The following is a 17420-nucleotide window of genomic DNA, read 5'->3' as shown; positions in this document are numbered from 1 at the left end:
TTCAGCCTTAATTTAACAACCAAGACAAGCCTGAGCTACATATATATTAGGCAGAGTGAATTCAAACATATCAAACTAAAAGCTCTTGTTCTATAAAACTACTGAACACACCTTGTGACAGCCAATAAATTTGCCTCGGCATATCTAAAAAAGTGTCTAGGAATGTAAGAAATAAGAACGCCAATGAGGCCTGCTGGACCAAAACCATAGAATGGTTTAGAATACAAACAGAGATTCAACACTGCGTTTGAACAGCAGCCAATGCAAATCTTGAAAATATGTGAAATGTATCCCTGTCCACCCTTCTCAGTGTGTAAACTGGCAGCTGCTTTCTCTGCCAAATGCAGGGTGTGTAAAGCCCTATCAAGCAATCTAGACAACAATTGCAAAGGCCCAATCACAAATAACTCCTCCGGTCTGCCAGGCACACAAATTAAAGCAATCTGTTGTAGCAACTCTCCATCAATGGTGGGAAGGGTATTGTAACCAAGAAGCTTAGATGACTCCAAGTAGATTGGTTAAAGTATAAAATAACAATCTATTTCCTTACTGTTGAGCCAGGGATAATGTAATTGCCTTTGAGAAAAAATGGCAGATAGTGACAAAGAGTCAGGAAGGCATTTGCGATTAAGCAGAAACATTATTGCTTTATCTGCGTTAAGCCTGAGAAAATTTGCTGGCAACCAGGACCGGGTAACTGACAGCTACAAGGACAGTATTGAGAATGCAGCTCTTGTAGCAGCATTCAGAATTCCTGCGGGGTTTAGAATGATGAAGCAGGGCTAGAGCGGAAGAGCTAGGGAATGACATACAATGCTGTACTAAAAAGGCAATATGGTTACCTATTAATTCAACAGACAATCGACAAAGAGAAAAGAAAAATAGTGGGGAGGACAAGGGAATGGGAATGGGATTCAGTAACTTTGAAATGAACGTGGCCCCCATGTCAAATTCCTAGTGCAACAAGGATGAAGATCTAGCAATGAGCTTTATAATCTATTATATATTTTGAAGAGTTTGTGGATTTGTTTGTGCTAAATCAAGTCATACCTCCCTATTAGCAACACATACCAATTTTGCATAAACAATCCTGCCAATTAAATTAGCTGAATGAACTACTTCTTACATCGGAATGTACTAGGTGAAAGGTTTAAATATTTTTGGTTTTAATCAGAAAAAAGTCATATTATTATGATTAGAATTCATAACAAAAATTGCTAACAAATTAAAACTGAGTTGCCTATTCAACTGTCATTTTAGTGCAAAGAAAATTTTTACTGTTACAAATCACAAAATAATTCAAATTAATTACGGAAAGAGTAATGGAAGCTTTATGAGTTCCTGATTCAAATTTACTATGTATGGTAATTATTCAATAACATTAATAATGTTTGAAGTTGAACTCCTACAAATTTAAAACTGCTTTCTTACTTTCCTTCTGGAAGCACATCAATAAAAAATTCTATGACATATGTATATTTCATTTCTTCAATTTTCCTATAAGTGTAATCTACGCAAAATGACTCTGCCCGATCAATGACGGGCCTCACCCGCTAATAAGAACTAAAAGTTGTCACTTAAGATATGCTTTCTTGTGGTCACTGAACTGATGATGTTTAACTCTTGTTCTCGGGGCTGACATGATCACCAACATTTGGAAGCAATTTGTCCCCAACGCAATACTAGTGGAATCCTAAAATTCTCCACATTGCTCTGGAGCACGGATCATCTGTTCTAATCAGATGGTCTCTATTTCCCGTAAGGCAGCCATTGGTAGAACTCTGAGCTTGTCTACATGGGAACAGGAGATGTAATTTCCAGCTCAGTCACACATACTTTGCATACTAAAATTACCAGCATAGTTATAGCTGCTAGTGCCTCAGGTATGTACCTAAAGGTTCAGGTGGGATTGTATACAAAGTGACTAGCGCATCTGGCTGCCCATGCTGTTACAGCGACATTGCTATTTTTAATGTGCTAAAATCAAAGCCAGCATAGTCTATCCATGCTGGAAATTACACCTCCAGTGCCAGTGTGGACTTAAGTACCGACTCTGAAGATACTCTGGGACTCAAGTACCCACAGAAAAAAAAGGAGTTGCTTAGCACCCCTGAGCCACAGCTGTTTGGTGGGGCCACCGATCAGCTGTTTGGAAGCTAACAGGAGGCACTCAAGGCAGGGTGAAGAGCAGTGAGTGGGAGGTGGATGGAGGCTTCTGGGGACAGGGTGGAGCAGAGATTGGAAAAGACAGCGTGGGGACAAGGCCTCAAAGATAGAGCAGAGTTGGAGCACCCACCCAGAAAAATCAAAGTCAGTGCCTGTGAGAATAGACACTATTAATCTTTGCCATCTTCTGTTACAACTATTGGATGTAGTCTGGCACTCTGATGGGGAGACTTTCTTCATTATGCCAGCTAATCGTAGTGAGACGAGTTGGTGAAACAGTCTCTACTTTTGGACCAACTACTGTTGGTGTAAGGTGCAAACTTTTAAGTCTATGCACACCTATTCTTTGGGTCTGCATAGCTCAAAGGCTTGGCTCGTCCACTAACAAGAATACAGTAACTCACCTGCTTCTGACTCTCACATCCTGGGACACAGGAGGCTACAATTCTGCAAACAACTATGGAAGCTTCCTCCAGTGACATGACTGGCTAATATTCACTGCTTAAATAACCATTTGCTCTCCTTCTGGCTTAGCCATCACCAATGATCATTACTAAGGCTGCATTTATGTAAGAGGTCATGGTAGTTATGGAGTCTAGAGATCTCCTGACGTTTTCTGCTTGAGCCCCAGGAGTCATGGATTTGGCAGTGTAGAAGCTGTAGAAACCATTTCATATTTAGCTAGAAGCCATCTTGTATAACAAAAACCATTTCAGCTTTTCTCTCAAGCACGTAGACCAAAGTGAACTTTCTGTCACCCCGTGAGAAGAGGCCTACAGGATGGGCTATTGGTATGTGTTAATTGGGTTGGTTGGGACAGGAGATGTACTCCCTCGTACCTGTCCGCCATCTTGTTGATAAGGCTTTGTTTTTCCAAGTTTAATTGAGGATTTCTGTAATTGGATGCCCTGACGTCAAACTGTTTGGCTAAGGGTATAAAGATACTAGGATTGATTATATTAGCAGCCTTACTGGGCCTAGCTTTGCTGGGACCACATTTGGCTCATGCTGTGCTTTATTAATTAATAAAGCTGTTTGTTAGCTGCCTAAACAGAAAAGAATGTTTTTTTGCTTCAACAGCAGCCAGTGGGGCTCCAACAGGTTTCCAATGACAGGATATGGCTGTGTCAGGGGCCCTCCTTGGGGCTCCAGTGACATGGGAGAGCCCCAGAGCTTCAGACCACCACTGGGGGGGCGGGGAGAACCACAAAGCCACAACAACGAAAGTCGCAGATAGGTCACGGTGTTTGTGAGCTTTAGTTTATTGCCCATGACCTGTTTGTGCCTTTTATTAAAAGTAATTGTGATAAAATTTCAACTTTAATCATTACCAACATACCTGTTATTGGCTACTGGTAGTGCAATTTCAAACTTGGCCAGAAACTGGAAATATTGTTCTTCGGTTTGTTCAGTAAACCCTGTCCCAATTAACAACAATCTGAAATCCTCTGCTTTGATCACTCCATTCTTAGCAATAGACTTTGAGCCCTTAATATTAAATATTCTCTGAAGACATTCTGATAACCATACTGGATCAAGGAAATAGAGGTTTCTCAGTCCATGGCTGGTGTCTGGGAAATGCAGCAGTGTTCCTGTTTCTATAAGGAAACTGATGGCTGTAAAACAAAACAACAACAACAACAACAACAGAAGAGCAAGATATCAAGTTATGAAACCATACTAAAGACAGCAGATCAGAAGAAAGCCTTGATTACTTTACCCAGACAAGGAACATACCAGAAACATGCCAGCATGCAGTCAACAACCAACAAAGAGCATTTACACGCAGAGGCTACAGCAGCTAACTAGATCTCATTTCTTATAATCACAAATACATCTTTATTGTCTGCAAGATAAAAGTTTTCAGGCCACACTGAACTCTTCTTTAGGTCTCTGCCCAACCCAGGCCCTAATACTGCCATTCTCCCGGAGGCAGAGTTCCCTCTGGTAGGAATACTGCTCAAGTAAGGACTGAAGCCCTGATCCCTCATACTTGAAACCCAAGACAGGTTTCATATAATATGTCAATGTTCATTTCTGCAGGAGTGGTTGAGACGGAGCCATAGCACATGTGCAGACAAAGGGATGGCACTTTAAACTAGCTGCACACACAATACAGAAGTGGATTTCAAACGACAGGTTGCGACCCAGGACTGGGTGGTGGAATGCAAGGCACCGGGTCTCATTGCTGCAGAGTGACCAGGGGAAGGGGTGCTAAACCAGGCTTCCTGCCTGTCCGGGCACTGCAGATTGTGCTGTGCCCCAGATGTGGCCAGCAGTAGGTCCGGCTCCTAGGCAGGGAGGCTGGGGGCTCTGCACAATGCCCTGAGCACCGAGTTTGCATTGCCATTGGTCAGTTCCCAGATAATGGGAGATGGGGGGAAGGGCTGGTGCTGCACATGAGAGGAGTGTGCAGAGATGCTTGCGTACCTCTGTCTATGAGTCACATCCCTGCTGTGCCGGGACTCTGGAGATAAGCCCATGTGCAAATCTCAAGCATCAACTCCCTGCCCCAGCCTTGAGCCCACTCCTACACCCCAAACCTCTCATCCCTGACCCCACCCCAGAGCCTGCCCATGCCCTTCACCCCACCTCCCTGAGCCAGCCCAGAACCTCCTCCGAAACCCTGAATCTCTCTGCCTCATGCCCCAACCCATCATCCCTGGCCTCACCCCGGAGCCCACAACTGCAGATGGAGCTCATGACTCTCTTGCACCCCAAATCACTCATTTCTACTCCCACCCCAGAGCCTGCACTCTAGTCAAAAGAGACAATTACATTGGGTTGTGGGCATCAACATTTTTTGTCAACTGGGTTGCGAGAAAAAAAGTTTGAAGACTAGTGCTCTACAGAGTATTTTAGACTGGCAACAGAATGGCTGTCACTCAGATAGGGAAGGTCTTTTTAATGACAGGAGATGGAATGTGATTAGATTCTAGGGACCTGGACCTCTTAGGACATTGATTTCACTACCCATGGAGGTTACAAATCAGCTGAACAGAAATCTGCACAAACAGAATCTTTTAAAGCAACTATCTGAACAGCAGCTACTTTCATTCTCATAGTATTTGTAAATCCCAGGACTATCTTCCAAGCAATTACTGTGCTCCCGGGGACGTACCAACTTGCAAGTCTTCATAGTCTTTGATATCATTTCCAGGGTTTTGCTCTACTATTTGCTCTATCTGTTTGTCCGTTAGATACTGCACATCATCACTCTGTCTTCTTTTCTGTTGTTCTGCTAGGATGGCTTCTTGGAGACTAAGGTAACTTCTTGGTATCTGTAGGTCACACCGGAAAAATAGCACAACCAGTTCTAAATAGCAATCATGCTACTCAACAGTTAGGTTCAAAGACATATTTCAGAAGCAAGCTTATGAATTTGTTTTCCAAAATCAAATAACTTACAACAGTGAGGACCAACCTATGCTAGTGAGTGGGCCACATGAGTGGCCCTCCTTCATCTCCATGGGCCGCAAGACTGTCATAGCCAAGATGGTCTCCTGGGATAGGTTACTTTTGCTAACCATGCTTGCATACCTCAAATTTGTGGGGTATGCCGAATGAAACATAGCAGCACTTTGACTGGATGCAGAAGGAGCACACAGCTCTCACAGTCAACGTTGTGTGTGATCAGCACACATCTGACTTCACCTACCCTTGCGTGTCACTTTAGTAATACAGTAGAAAAAATTATGCAGATAGAAACCAGCAAGGGAAAATAAAATGTTTCATGGTCCACACAGAAACTTGAGGGGCTGCATATCGCCCTTGATTTGCCCACCCCGACTGATGTTTGTGTTTTCTTGTTATCTTTTGTTTTAAGGCTGCTGATACATTATACATATTTTTTATAGCTATAATAAAAACAAAAAACAACAACAACAAAAACCCCTCAGAATCAAACATAAAAGCCACTTGCTACCTGAAAAATAAAACAAAAAATAACCTGAGTTTGCTATGATTCTCATTAGAAAAAATAAACATTCACCAATCTTGCTGCAAGCTTCTGTGAGCAAATAGAGCTGCCGACATCCTTCATGTTACAAGTAACTTGAAATATCAGCTGGCGGAGCCCATCGAGGCCTTCTAGGGTCTTACATGATAGTTCGCTGCAAATGAAAACCAGGGCAAAGGCTTGTGAGACATTAATGCAGGCTGTGATTGTTCCTGCAGGGCTTTTCCACACTGCAATTAAACATCTGCCGCTGACTTGGGCTCAGGATACAGGGCTGTAAAATTGCAGGGTAGATGTCTGGGCTTAGGCTGGAGAACCAGCTCTGGGACCCTGAGAGACCGTAGGGTCCAAGAGCCTGGGCTTCAGACCAAACCTGAACTTGGACACAACAATTTGACAGCTCTGCAGCCCATAAAAACGGCCGTACTAGGTCAGACCAAAGGTCCATCTAGCCCTGTAGCCTGTCTGCCGACAGTGGCCAGCACCAGGTGCCCCAGAGAGGGTGGACCGAAGACAATGATCAAGTGATTTGTCTCGTGCCATCCATCTCCAGCCTCTGACAAACAAAGGCCAGGGACACCATTCCTACACCTGGCTAATAGCCTTTTATGGACCTAACCTCCATGAATTTATCTAGCTTCTCTTTAAAAGCCCAAATGCAAGTCCGTGGACATGGGCCAGCAGCTGTTAATTGCTGTACAGATAGACCCTTAATCTCACCATTTCTTTACCTGCTTTTGGAATATCTAATTTCCAGTGCCCGAATAAATGGGGTAGGAAGTGGGGAGGGTGGTCTCAATGAGAGTCCTCGATTTTGAGAAAGAGTACCGAAGGAATCGGAGAAAAAAAGACACTTTGGCCCTGATTTTGGCCTTCCCAGCTCCATCCATTGTGCACTGTTCAGGGGAACCAAGTGCCCTTCCTCAGGGGAATGCCCTGGAGGCATAAAACCAATGTATCTAACTCTTCACCATCTACTCTCTTCCCCTGCATAGGCAATGCTCTGGGATGGGCCGGGAGTAGGAAGTGGCGTGGCTGGAGAGAGCAGGAAGAGGTGTTGGCAGTCCATAGGGGTCCGTTCTTGTCAAACTGGTTCTGCCAGTCTCAGGTTCAAGGAGACAGAATGGTGGCTAAGGGCTGCCTTTCCCTCAGGCTGTGTTCAGGTGGGTGGACTCCATTTCATGCCAGATCCCTACAACTACAAGCCAGCCTTCTTCTCACAGCTAGGAAACGCTCGTCTTCCTATCACGCTCTTCCTGACCTCCTTGTGTGCGACACGGGAGCCCGCCCCTTCCGCTTCTCCCCATAAAGATTCTTTCTTACCGATTCCACACCTGGTGAGGGAGGGCGGAAGGGGAAGAGACTTACTTTAAAGGAGTATCCTGTATTTTAAACCCTGTCCGTTGACGGGTGGGGGCTGGCGGATGGGAAACAGTATGCAGCTCACACAGCCGGGCGTTGAATGAATGGCGGATAAGAGTGCTTTTGTCTGACCCGCACAAAGCCTTTCTGAAACGACTCTGGCTGTCCCTAGCAGTGCTCAGAGCCATGTTCCTGCCAGCTCCAGGTGAATGATGGCGAATGAATGAAATAGTTTGGGTGGGGGTGGGGGTGGGGGAAGGAAGTAGTCGCAGTCTCTCCAGCTGAGAGGAAATGAATGAGGAACGTTGGACTGGACTCTGGAGGCTGACAGGAGCGGGGAGCAGATTGTGCTGGGCAGAGTTTGAGAAAGAATGTTAATGAGAGGGCAGGGGCAGGGTGAAGGGAGCTCCCCTCAGAGAGAGGTGTGGGGAGGGGGGCTGCTTTATGGCAAGAGAAGGGCTGTAATGAGCAGGACGTGATGGCCCCATGGCATTGTGCAGCACCATTGCATTCAGTGATACGCTGGTACTGCAGCTAGGAAACGCAGTGCCTGTTGCACGCGGATCAAGGGAGGCTTTGTGAGTGTGAGCTCTCTGCCAGGCTAGGAGCGAGGCCCCATACCAAGCATCAAGTGGTTTTCCTGGCTTGGGCAAGGTGGATACGGGAGGTGAGGAAGCTCAGTGCAGTGTCTGTTTACGAAGCCGAAAGCTCCATTCTGACAGCAGGTGCAGAGTGTGAGTGGCCAGTGCAGCAGCCTGCCCCCATTTCCCAGGTGTAGGCATTTCGCATCAGCCCTTGGGCTTAGTCAGCTGTGGAACTTACAGCTGGGAGGGGTCAGTGACAGCCTGTCTCAGCACACTGCTCACATGCTGGGAAACTTAAATCCTCTCTTCAGTTTCCCAGCCCCGGGATGCTGCCTTCCCCATGTGCGCTCTCACGCCAGGCAGCCGTGAGACAGCTGAGCTGAACTCCCTGACCTGACTATATAATGTGCAGTTGTAGACTTTCTAAAATAAAACAATGATAGATTGCAAGCCCTCTGGGGCCAGAACCGGCTTTCTGTTCTGGGTTTGTTCAGCACCGAGCACAGGCAATAAGCGGCCTGCAAGCTGTACCTAGTTCTCCAGGATTAGCTCCTGGTGGACCACTGGGTGCTTTATTTACCTGCACGTCTGCAGATACGGCCACTTACAGCTCCCATTGGCTGTGGTGTGTCATTCCCGGCCAATGGGAGTTGTGGTGGCCTGACCCACATTGCTTCCCATAGCTCCCATTGGCTGGAAACAGCAGATCACTGCCAATGGGAGCTATGAGCGGCTGTACCTGAAGATGGGAAGATAGATAAAGTATGTAATAATAGTGCTGTAAAGTTATAATGGCATTTACCTTGCAACTCGTACAAATCCCATCAATATATTGCTAATCGGCAGTATTAACGCTTAGGTCTTACAGAGCAGTAGCCATATTTATATTCAAGTGTTTGCAACATTAACCACTTAATGGCTACAATTCCCTTGTGAGTTAGTTTATAAACTTTATCCTTATTTTACTTAGAGGGAAAATGAGGTGCAATGACGGCAGTGTGAGTGATCTGCCCAAGATCACAGCTGTGACTAGCACAAAGAGTCCCAGCTCTTACATGCATTATCAGACCTCTATAGCAGGGGTGGGGAACCTTTTTTGGGTCGGGGGCTGCTGATCCACAGAGAAATCAGTCGGGGGCTGCACATAAGTGAGAAGCAAAGTGAGAAGCCCCTGACTAAGGAGACAGACACTCCCCACATTCCCCTCGCACACCAGAGCCTAGGGGGGCCCAGCCTAGTAGATTTTGTGTGCTGCAGCCCTGTGGGTAGGTGGCAGGGGGGCTGGAGAGCTAGTGCGGGCTCCCCAATGCTGAGTTCTGGGGGCCGGATCCAGGCGAGCCGGGGGCCACATCTAACCCCCGGCCTGAGGTTCCCCACCCCTGCTCTATAACATGCTGTACTACTTTCTAACTATAGCAAACATCCAAAATACAGATGAAGCACAAAACTAATGAAGTTTTAGATTTATTGTGTTGCCAAGGAAACAAAAAATCTATAAAAGCAACTTCCATCTAGGGGCGATAAAGACACAGCGACCTAAGGGATATCGTACTTACTGTAAGTGCTTGAATGTGATATCTGGAAAGCCAGTTGCTCTTGATCCAGAGGGAGAGCGACACAGAGCCAGGACATATGCTCTCAGAGTTGCTATCCTCTCTACACGAAATTTAGTTTCAATAAGGTCAAGGTGTGTTCCTACCACTAACACAACAGAATTTGGGGCTTTGGCCTGAAAGAAAAAACACGGACCCTGATTTGCACCCAGGCTACGTAATGTACAGAACTGACAAGTGAGCAGATGTCAATGAATACATTTCATCAAAAGTCAATGGAATCGCTTAGAGGTAAGTGGAAAAGATTCTGAATTCAACCCCTGAATCCAAACAACTTTGAGCTTGGGGAAAATTAAGTTTTAGAAATTGTGTTCCTAGCCCCATTCTCAGGATACATCCACACTACAATTATGGATGTCTGCTGTCAAGCAGACATACGAGGTCTGCCTTTACTCTAGCTAGCTCAGCTACTAGAGCAGTGAAGCTGCACTAGTACATTCTTCAGCATGGGTTTTACAAGCCTCCTAGAACTTTGGGTAATTATGTACGTGCCGCAACAGTTTCACTGCTCTGGTACCAGAACTAGCTCAATTAAAGCTAGTTTAGATATGTCTACATAAGCTACAATCATACCCCATGGTTGCAGTGAAACCACTCTCTGTTATAGTGTTAACTCAGGCTACATCTAACTACAGCGAGATTGATGCTCTGAGATCAATCCACCAGCAGTCAATTCAGTGGGTCTAGTGAAGACCTGCCAAACCGACCGCAAACTGCTCCCCTGTCTACCCTGGATGAGAAGAGTAAGGAAAGTTGACGGGAGAGTTTCTCCTGTCAACTCCCTGCAGCGGAGACCCTGTGATAACTCCACCTAAGGTACGATGACTCCAGCTATGTAATTCAAGTAGCTGGAGTTGCATCCCCTTAAGTCAACTTTCTGCTGTAGTGACAATGTAGCATCAAGCTCTGATCCCAACACCACTGAAGACTGAATCTCAACTCTGTAGTCAGATCCAGCTTTACAAAGTGGAATGGAATTCAGCCAGGGAGAGCACTGGACACCAACAATATCTGCACTAAAAATGTTAAAACATAACATCATTGGGCCAGAAGAATAGAATACATGTGACTAACCAGCACAAGACAGAAACTGCTTAGAAGTCCCCTCAGACCAAACTGTGACTAGGCACTAATTCCATAATGAGTATCTGCAGCAATGGCTTAGTCTGGATATGCAAATGAGCTTTTGTTTCACTCTCTGATATGCATATAAGGTGAATGTAAACCATTAAATACAGTGACTCATCTATAGTAGAATGGCAATTTATATCCCAAGAGCAACATACAATTCACACATCACAGAGGTTATAAAGGAGGTTCTAAATGACCTAAAACATACCCACTGATGGGTAGAGTTACTACTAAAAAATAAATAAATCCCACAACTCAAAGTGACTTCTTACCTCAATGTTCAGCAACCAGAATTGAAGGTTTGCAACAGCCTCTTCCCCAAGTGCCAAGTTCCATACAACTATATACAATGCTTTATCCGTGAAGAAACACTGATTGACAGTAGACATACTTGCTGGGCCTCCAATATCCCAGACATTGAATTCCACTGAATCAATCTACTTAGACAAAGAAAAGTGGTCAGATAAAATAATTACAGAGAGTCATGGGGAGAGAACAGCTGAGATCTAAACAGAGACCTGGGTGTTCGCATAACACATGACACCAGAACGGCATTGATGTTGCAACTGTGCCTCAAGGAAATCAAAATCAACGCCTAATTATTAAATGTGGCTGCCACTTCCACTCAGGAAATCAGAACTAATCACTTGCTGCTAAGACAATAATGGCGCCATTGATACTGGTTAATCTCCAGCTAATGCTCCAGCACAAACAAAAGACTGATTCTGAGCCATGCAATTCACTGGCTCGGGAATAAGAACTGTTTCCATCCTTGACTGTGGCATATTAAATACGCTTGCTAAAGCTAGTTAGCCAAGAGAGAGCTGCGGGAGAGGGAAGCCTCCTGCAGAAACCATTTTCATTCCACAGAAGGTATGTCTACACCTGGAGCTGGATGCGTAAGCTCTGCTTAAAGCCCTGATTGGCCTGGGGAGTGGCAGGGCCTCCGTGGACCGGATCAACTTGCCCACCCCTGGAATAAAGGGATGCTTTAAAGAGGGGAGAGAGCACAAGCCAAAGAGCAAATTAGAAGAAAGAGTCTTAAGCTGTACTAAGAAAAACAATTTTAACTACAGTGTAAGAATGTAGACACAAGGACACCCAAGCAAGTTGCCAAAGAAGGCGGTGAGTCACAAGAGTAAATTTCCACCATCTAGTCCGGTCTGACTTAGGGTACGTCTACACAGTAGCGCATACCTTGAAATAAGCTACGCAATTTGTGACACTTATTTTGAAATTTGGCGCTGTCTTCACAGCACTTATTTCAAAATAAATCGCTATTCCGCTGGCTTCCTTAATCCTCGTACAACAAGGTTTACAGGAAGTCGGAGTAAGAAGCCCGTTATTTCAAATTTATTTCGCAATGCATAACGTTATTTCAGAATAATGGACGTTATTCTGAAATAACTCTGCTGTGTAGACATACCCTTAGGGATAGTAAAGTCGATTTAGCACTGTTTTAAGGGATAGACTACATGACCCTCTGGAGATCCTTCCTGCCCCAAACCATTCTACATTAGCAAAAAATCTCTGACCATCATTCACCTTTGCTTTGAGTCCAGCTGGTTTCTGAAGCTCCCATTTTGTTGTCCGTATGGTGGCATCACTGTGCATCAGCTGTGGTGCTTTCCCTGTCTGCAAGATCTCTATAAGTGTTGACTTTCCCTGCCGTGGAGGACCCACAATAATCATCTTCATTAACTTGCATTTTTCTGCTTTGCGCAGCTGTGCCCGCAAGTATGCTAATATTGTTTTAGGGCCTATTGGGAAAAATGGTGGACATATTATCCTGTGGTTAGCAATTGTGAAAATGTACATCAGAGCTATTTAAAATCTAGTGCAGCAGGCATGCCAGGAGAATAAGTACGGTCACGGTGGTATCTCTTGATTGAAAGGGCTCAGTGACTAAACAGCAGGAAAGGACAGACCTGATCCCAATGAAAGGTCAACACAGCAAGAATCTTGCGATGGGCCAGTATCAAGAAGAGAAAATAGTTTTGTTTTCAATTCTTCAGAAGCTCAAAGGAAATGGAAAACACTAATGCAGCATTGGCAAACACTCAGTACATTCCTATATTGTCATGTTTCTGGTTAAAACTGGGTTTAGACAACAGCATTTTATTTTAGGAGAAATCATTCCCTTATAACTTCATTTCTATAGGAGTTTTTTTTTTTTTTAATAAAAGCTTATTCTATTGTAATTGGTCCAAAACATTACAGCTTACAATAATGCTACTCTGAAGGCATTATTACAAAATACTGTAGAAGAGGGTAGTCAAAATATTATAAACTATTTACAATCATATAAAGTCTGCCATAAAAATCCTCTAGCATAATGCATTGACAACAAAACACTGTATTTACAGATCACAAAAATCTATCTCGAACTGAACCAGTAGTTGGTGTTTAGCACTGATGGTTGAACAGGGGCAAGCAGAAATTTCCTAAGGTGCAGGCCTGGAACCAGAAGAGGTGTAGGAGGCAGCATGAGGAGATGGTGCGCACAGGGTTCTGGGAAACAGGGAGCCAGATCCAGGGAGAGAGGACACCCCCACATTAGGCCAAATAGGCGACTGACAGGTTCATTTGCTACTTCTTCCCCATCTACAAAGTCTGGCCTTAGATGAGGGAGATGCCGGATGAGATTACTTCCTTTTTAGCCTCTCACTGAAGAGATCAGAACCAGCCCAGATCTCTTCCCACCTTCCCTCCCATCAGAGAGACCAGAACTCTTCCCATGTCCCCTCTTTCCACTGGAGAGACCAGAAGACATTGTGAATTTCTGAAAACATCTATGGCCAAGGGAGTGCCTGAGCACCTTGCTTGTTGTGTCCTGGGTTGATTTTGCACAGCGTGCACATAGCTCCCTATGCATTTCCTTATGCAGACACAAATAGTTGTTTCCTATTCAAGATGATTTATAAAAAAGCAATTCTGATTATCTGTTCAAAGAGATGCATTTATTAAAATATGCGTAGAATAACGACTTACCCTCCTTTCTGATATCTGCAGGAACGTTGCTAATATTTAGTTCCTCAATATCCAGCTGCCACAGATTAGCCAGCTGTCCAAGTTCTGGAGGCAGCTCTCGGATACCAGGATTACTGTTGGAAAATAAATAAATCCAACAACAACTGGGCTCTGTAAGTACATAGCTACCGTGGACAGTTGGGATTAGCATCCAGGCACAGCACCATCCATTTCTGTGCTCAGCCCATTAGAATCACCTTCCTTACCCTAGGGTTTAAAAAATTAAAATCTCCTCTTTAATTATACAAATCAATGGGCCCAATCCTACGAGGTGCTGAGTGCCTTCAACTCCCTCTGATTTCAAACGGGCTCATCTCCTGCTGTTCGACTCTACGGTTACACCTCCCTTCGGAAATTGGGCTTGAGCAGAAACTAGTGCATCAAAAAGGGGAGCCTAACTGCAGTAGCATGGGGCAGTGGCAAAGCTGGATACGTACCCACGGGGTCACGGTGAAGGGGTTGTACCGGGGGATGCTAACCTGTGCTGCTGCCAGTGTTACCATGTCTACACTACTACTTTTAATGTGCTAGCTGAATGGGAGCTACCCAAGCTGGGAACCACATCCTCAGCCTATAGTGTAGATGTAGCCTAAGAGAGAAGGTTGGTCGTCAAAGCAGCAGAGTAAAAATGTAGCTTTTCATGGCATGTACTTACTTCCCTAAATAAAGTTCTGTCAGGCCTTTCAGATGGCAAATGGACTGTGGGACAGTGTCCAGCTGATTGTCATTTAGATAAAGGACTTCCAGAGAGTCACTCAGGAATGCTGGCAACTCCAAGAAGGCACCTGAAATAACATGAAAGAAAATAAAAAGCTCAGAGCTGTGGAGTCCGACCAGTTCCGAAACAGTAGCCAGTGGCTGTAGCGAACTACTCACATTCAACCGGACGGATAGCCACACTCAACTGGCTAAACAGCCACGTGTGGTTAATGGCTAGCGTGTTGGACACCCCAGGTTCAGGGGAAAGCAAGCATACTTGCCACAAGGCTTTGGACCAGTGGTTCTCATCTTATTTACCAGTGTGGGCTGCTCTTTGTGTTATGCGGGGTTCATCCACACAATACAGATACTACCTGTACAACCCTGAGGATGTCACATTAGGGATATTGGAGTGTAATTGTTTAAACAGGTAACAGAGGCAGCAGCTTGGGGTGGCAGCTGGCTCTCCAGCAGTGGGGTGGCCGACAGAAGCCAGTGTATGCAGGGAGCTGGCTTTTACAATCACAGTACAGTTAGATTTTGTGGGAAGGTGCAAATCCCCAGTTTACAGAGATGTTCTATTTGTGGAGCACTTCAACGAGGCAGAGTATCTCCATGGGACTGTGTCTGGAAGACCATTTAATTTGTCTTCCTTGGTGGAGCAGCATGTTTTCTCTTGTGTCTGGGCAGATGCATCACAGTCCAAGCAATGACATCCATACCCAATCCAATCCACCTCTTGCATGCAAGGAGCACAAGCATTGGGAAGTTAGTTTCCTGCACTCTCACCAGCACAGACAAAATGTGGCCCCAATACAATCTGGTAATGACATGTGGGTAACTCAGTAAGACTTCAGTGTAAGCAGAGAATCAGGTCAATTTGTGCAATTAACTCTCCACACAGTGACCACAGTGGACAGATGAGATGATGGAGGCCCTCATCACAGGTAACAATAAAGGTAAGGTTCACTCAAGGACCCCAGATGGAGGCACAGAAGATGCAGCATTGATCTGGAAAGATGCTGCACACAGAGCCATTTCAGATGGGCAACCAGTGAATGACAGCATGGTCCGAGCAAGATTTCAGGCACACCCAGGTTTTGCATATCCTGGCTCCATGCCCTTGCCAGACAGGGTTCCAGCTCTGGGCCCTAGGCCCTTGTCTCCCAGGGTTCCAGCCACTGGCCTCACTGTTGTCTTCCAGCCGTGGATCCTGCTCGGCTGCCATGCCCATGCGACAGGTCTTGGCTGCCAGCTCTGAGTCCTGCTCACTTTCTGGCCCTGCCATCAAGCCCCACATGCCAGGCGCAGACAGAGGTAAGGGGAGGTGCAGCAAAAGTACACCCACTCCAAAAAGTATTCCTGCGCCTCTGGCAGCGACCCTCAATAGACTTAGAAAATGCTACAGACAGCAAACTTAGAGACCAACAAGCTGATCTTCACCCAAATCTACTTTGCGGAGAACAGCTCTTCCTCCTGAGAAATATCATAGAGCAACACAATAAATGGCAGCTGCAAGCAGTCCTGTATGTTTGGATTTCCAAAAAAACATTTGACAGAGTCGACAGAGAATTGTTGTGACTGAAAATATAAATCGATGTAGTCTGTAGCAAAATCATTAAAATGATTAAAAATGCATATGAGAATGCTCAGTATACAGAAAAGATAAACCTGGAACTTATGGAAAGTTTAATGTTAAACAGTGTCAGGAAAGATTATATCTTGTCCCCCACTCTTGTATGGAGTCTCTCTGGACTTTGTTATGTGACAATATGGAATCAGGCATTGCATGGATAGATGGCGGGCTTGGCGGCTTTAGACTTTATAGGTGACAACTGTCTTGTAAATAAATCTGTCAAAGATATGCAGAAAAAGGCAGATAGTCTTGCTTATTCTACCATGCAAATAGGTCTTATTATGAATAAATCAAAGATGAAGGTTATGCAAATTAACGTACCTATCAAATGATTTTATCTACCTGAAAGGTGAAGCCTTGTAAACCATTAATAAATTTGCTCATCAGGGCACCATCATTCATGATACCTTGGGTGACTGTGTTTGATGTAAAATCCAGAATAAGTAAAGCAATTGAGGTATTTATGAAATTTAATACAGTAGGGAAGTCCAATGTGTTTAGCAAAACCACCAAAATTAATAATGAGAAGCAACACATACTATGGAGTACAGCCCTAGAAAAATGCTAAGTCTGTCCAAGCCAAATCAAACAGCTTTCAGTGTAGGTATCTGCACAGAATATGAAATGTAAAATGGATTGATAAAATAAATAACACAAAAGTCCTAGCTCCAACAAGGCAAGCAGTAGGGGGGGAAATGGACACATTTCGGACATGCTTCATCATAGGCTTTCTAAACAGGCATTTCTTTGATGACCATATGGCAAGAGATAGACCTAGAGGCACAGTCCGTAGCACTACAATGGCTGAAGCAGCCCTGTTACATCTGAATATAGAAGACATGCAGGAACGAACCCAGAATAGGCATGACTGGTGCAGTTAGATTTGTGCCGAATGCACCTGATGGTGCAGGGAGAGTGAGGAGTGGGCAGATGAGAAAATACAGGCCCTCGTCACAGGCATGATGAGCACTCCTGCTTCCTCAAGACCACCACAGTTACGATTTCTTTAAGATGTTCTTCCTCAAATATCATTCTTAAAAATGGGAAATGCACCTAATGCTGGTCCCAGAACAGAAAAGAAAATGGCAAACATTGTCTTTAAAAAAAAATACTTCCAGCTTTAATATTAACAGCAGTTAGGCTCTGTTCTAGGACTGGTAAAGGCCGAAATAGCTTGTAAAAGATGGTGAGTTCTTTATGACCCTTAACGACCCTAAGGTTCTTTAAGACTGTTATATTAG

General features: G+C 44.7%; 1 protein-coding gene across 4 annotated transcripts in view; it reads right to left on the bottom strand.

Annotated features, from left to right (window-relative positions):
• LRRK1 (leucine rich repeat kinase 1) overlaps positions 1-17420 on the bottom strand; it is a 140204-nt gene that overhangs the window by 45978 nt on the left and 76806 nt on the right. For all 4 annotated transcript variants that reach the window (XM_075896928.2, XM_075896927.2, XM_006129198.5 and 1 more), the window contains 8 exons: positions 14500-14629; positions 13806-13918; positions 12360-12574; positions 11087-11251; positions 9627-9799; positions 6158-6278; positions 5288-5447; positions 3506-3782 (listed from right to left, as the gene is read on the bottom strand). In XM_075896928.2, the coding sequence (XP_075753043.1) occupies positions 3506-3782; positions 5288-5447; positions 6158-6278; positions 9627-9799; positions 11087-11251; positions 12360-12574; positions 13806-13918; positions 14500-14629 (1354 nt within the window). The remainder of the gene's footprint in view (positions 1-3505; positions 3783-5287; positions 5448-6157; positions 6279-9626; positions 9800-11086; positions 11252-12359; positions 12575-13805; positions 13919-14499; positions 14630-17420) is intronic.

Source organism: Pelodiscus sinensis, chromosome 14 (assembly GCF_052426305.1).
Source record: "Pelodiscus sinensis isolate ZL-2025 chromosome 14, ASM5242630v1, whole genome shotgun sequence".
NCBI lineage: Eukaryota > Metazoa > Chordata > Testudines > Trionychidae > Pelodiscus > Pelodiscus sinensis.
The sequence above is the reverse complement of the archived record's forward strand: the minus strand, read 5'-3'. Positions and strand labels throughout refer to the sequence as shown.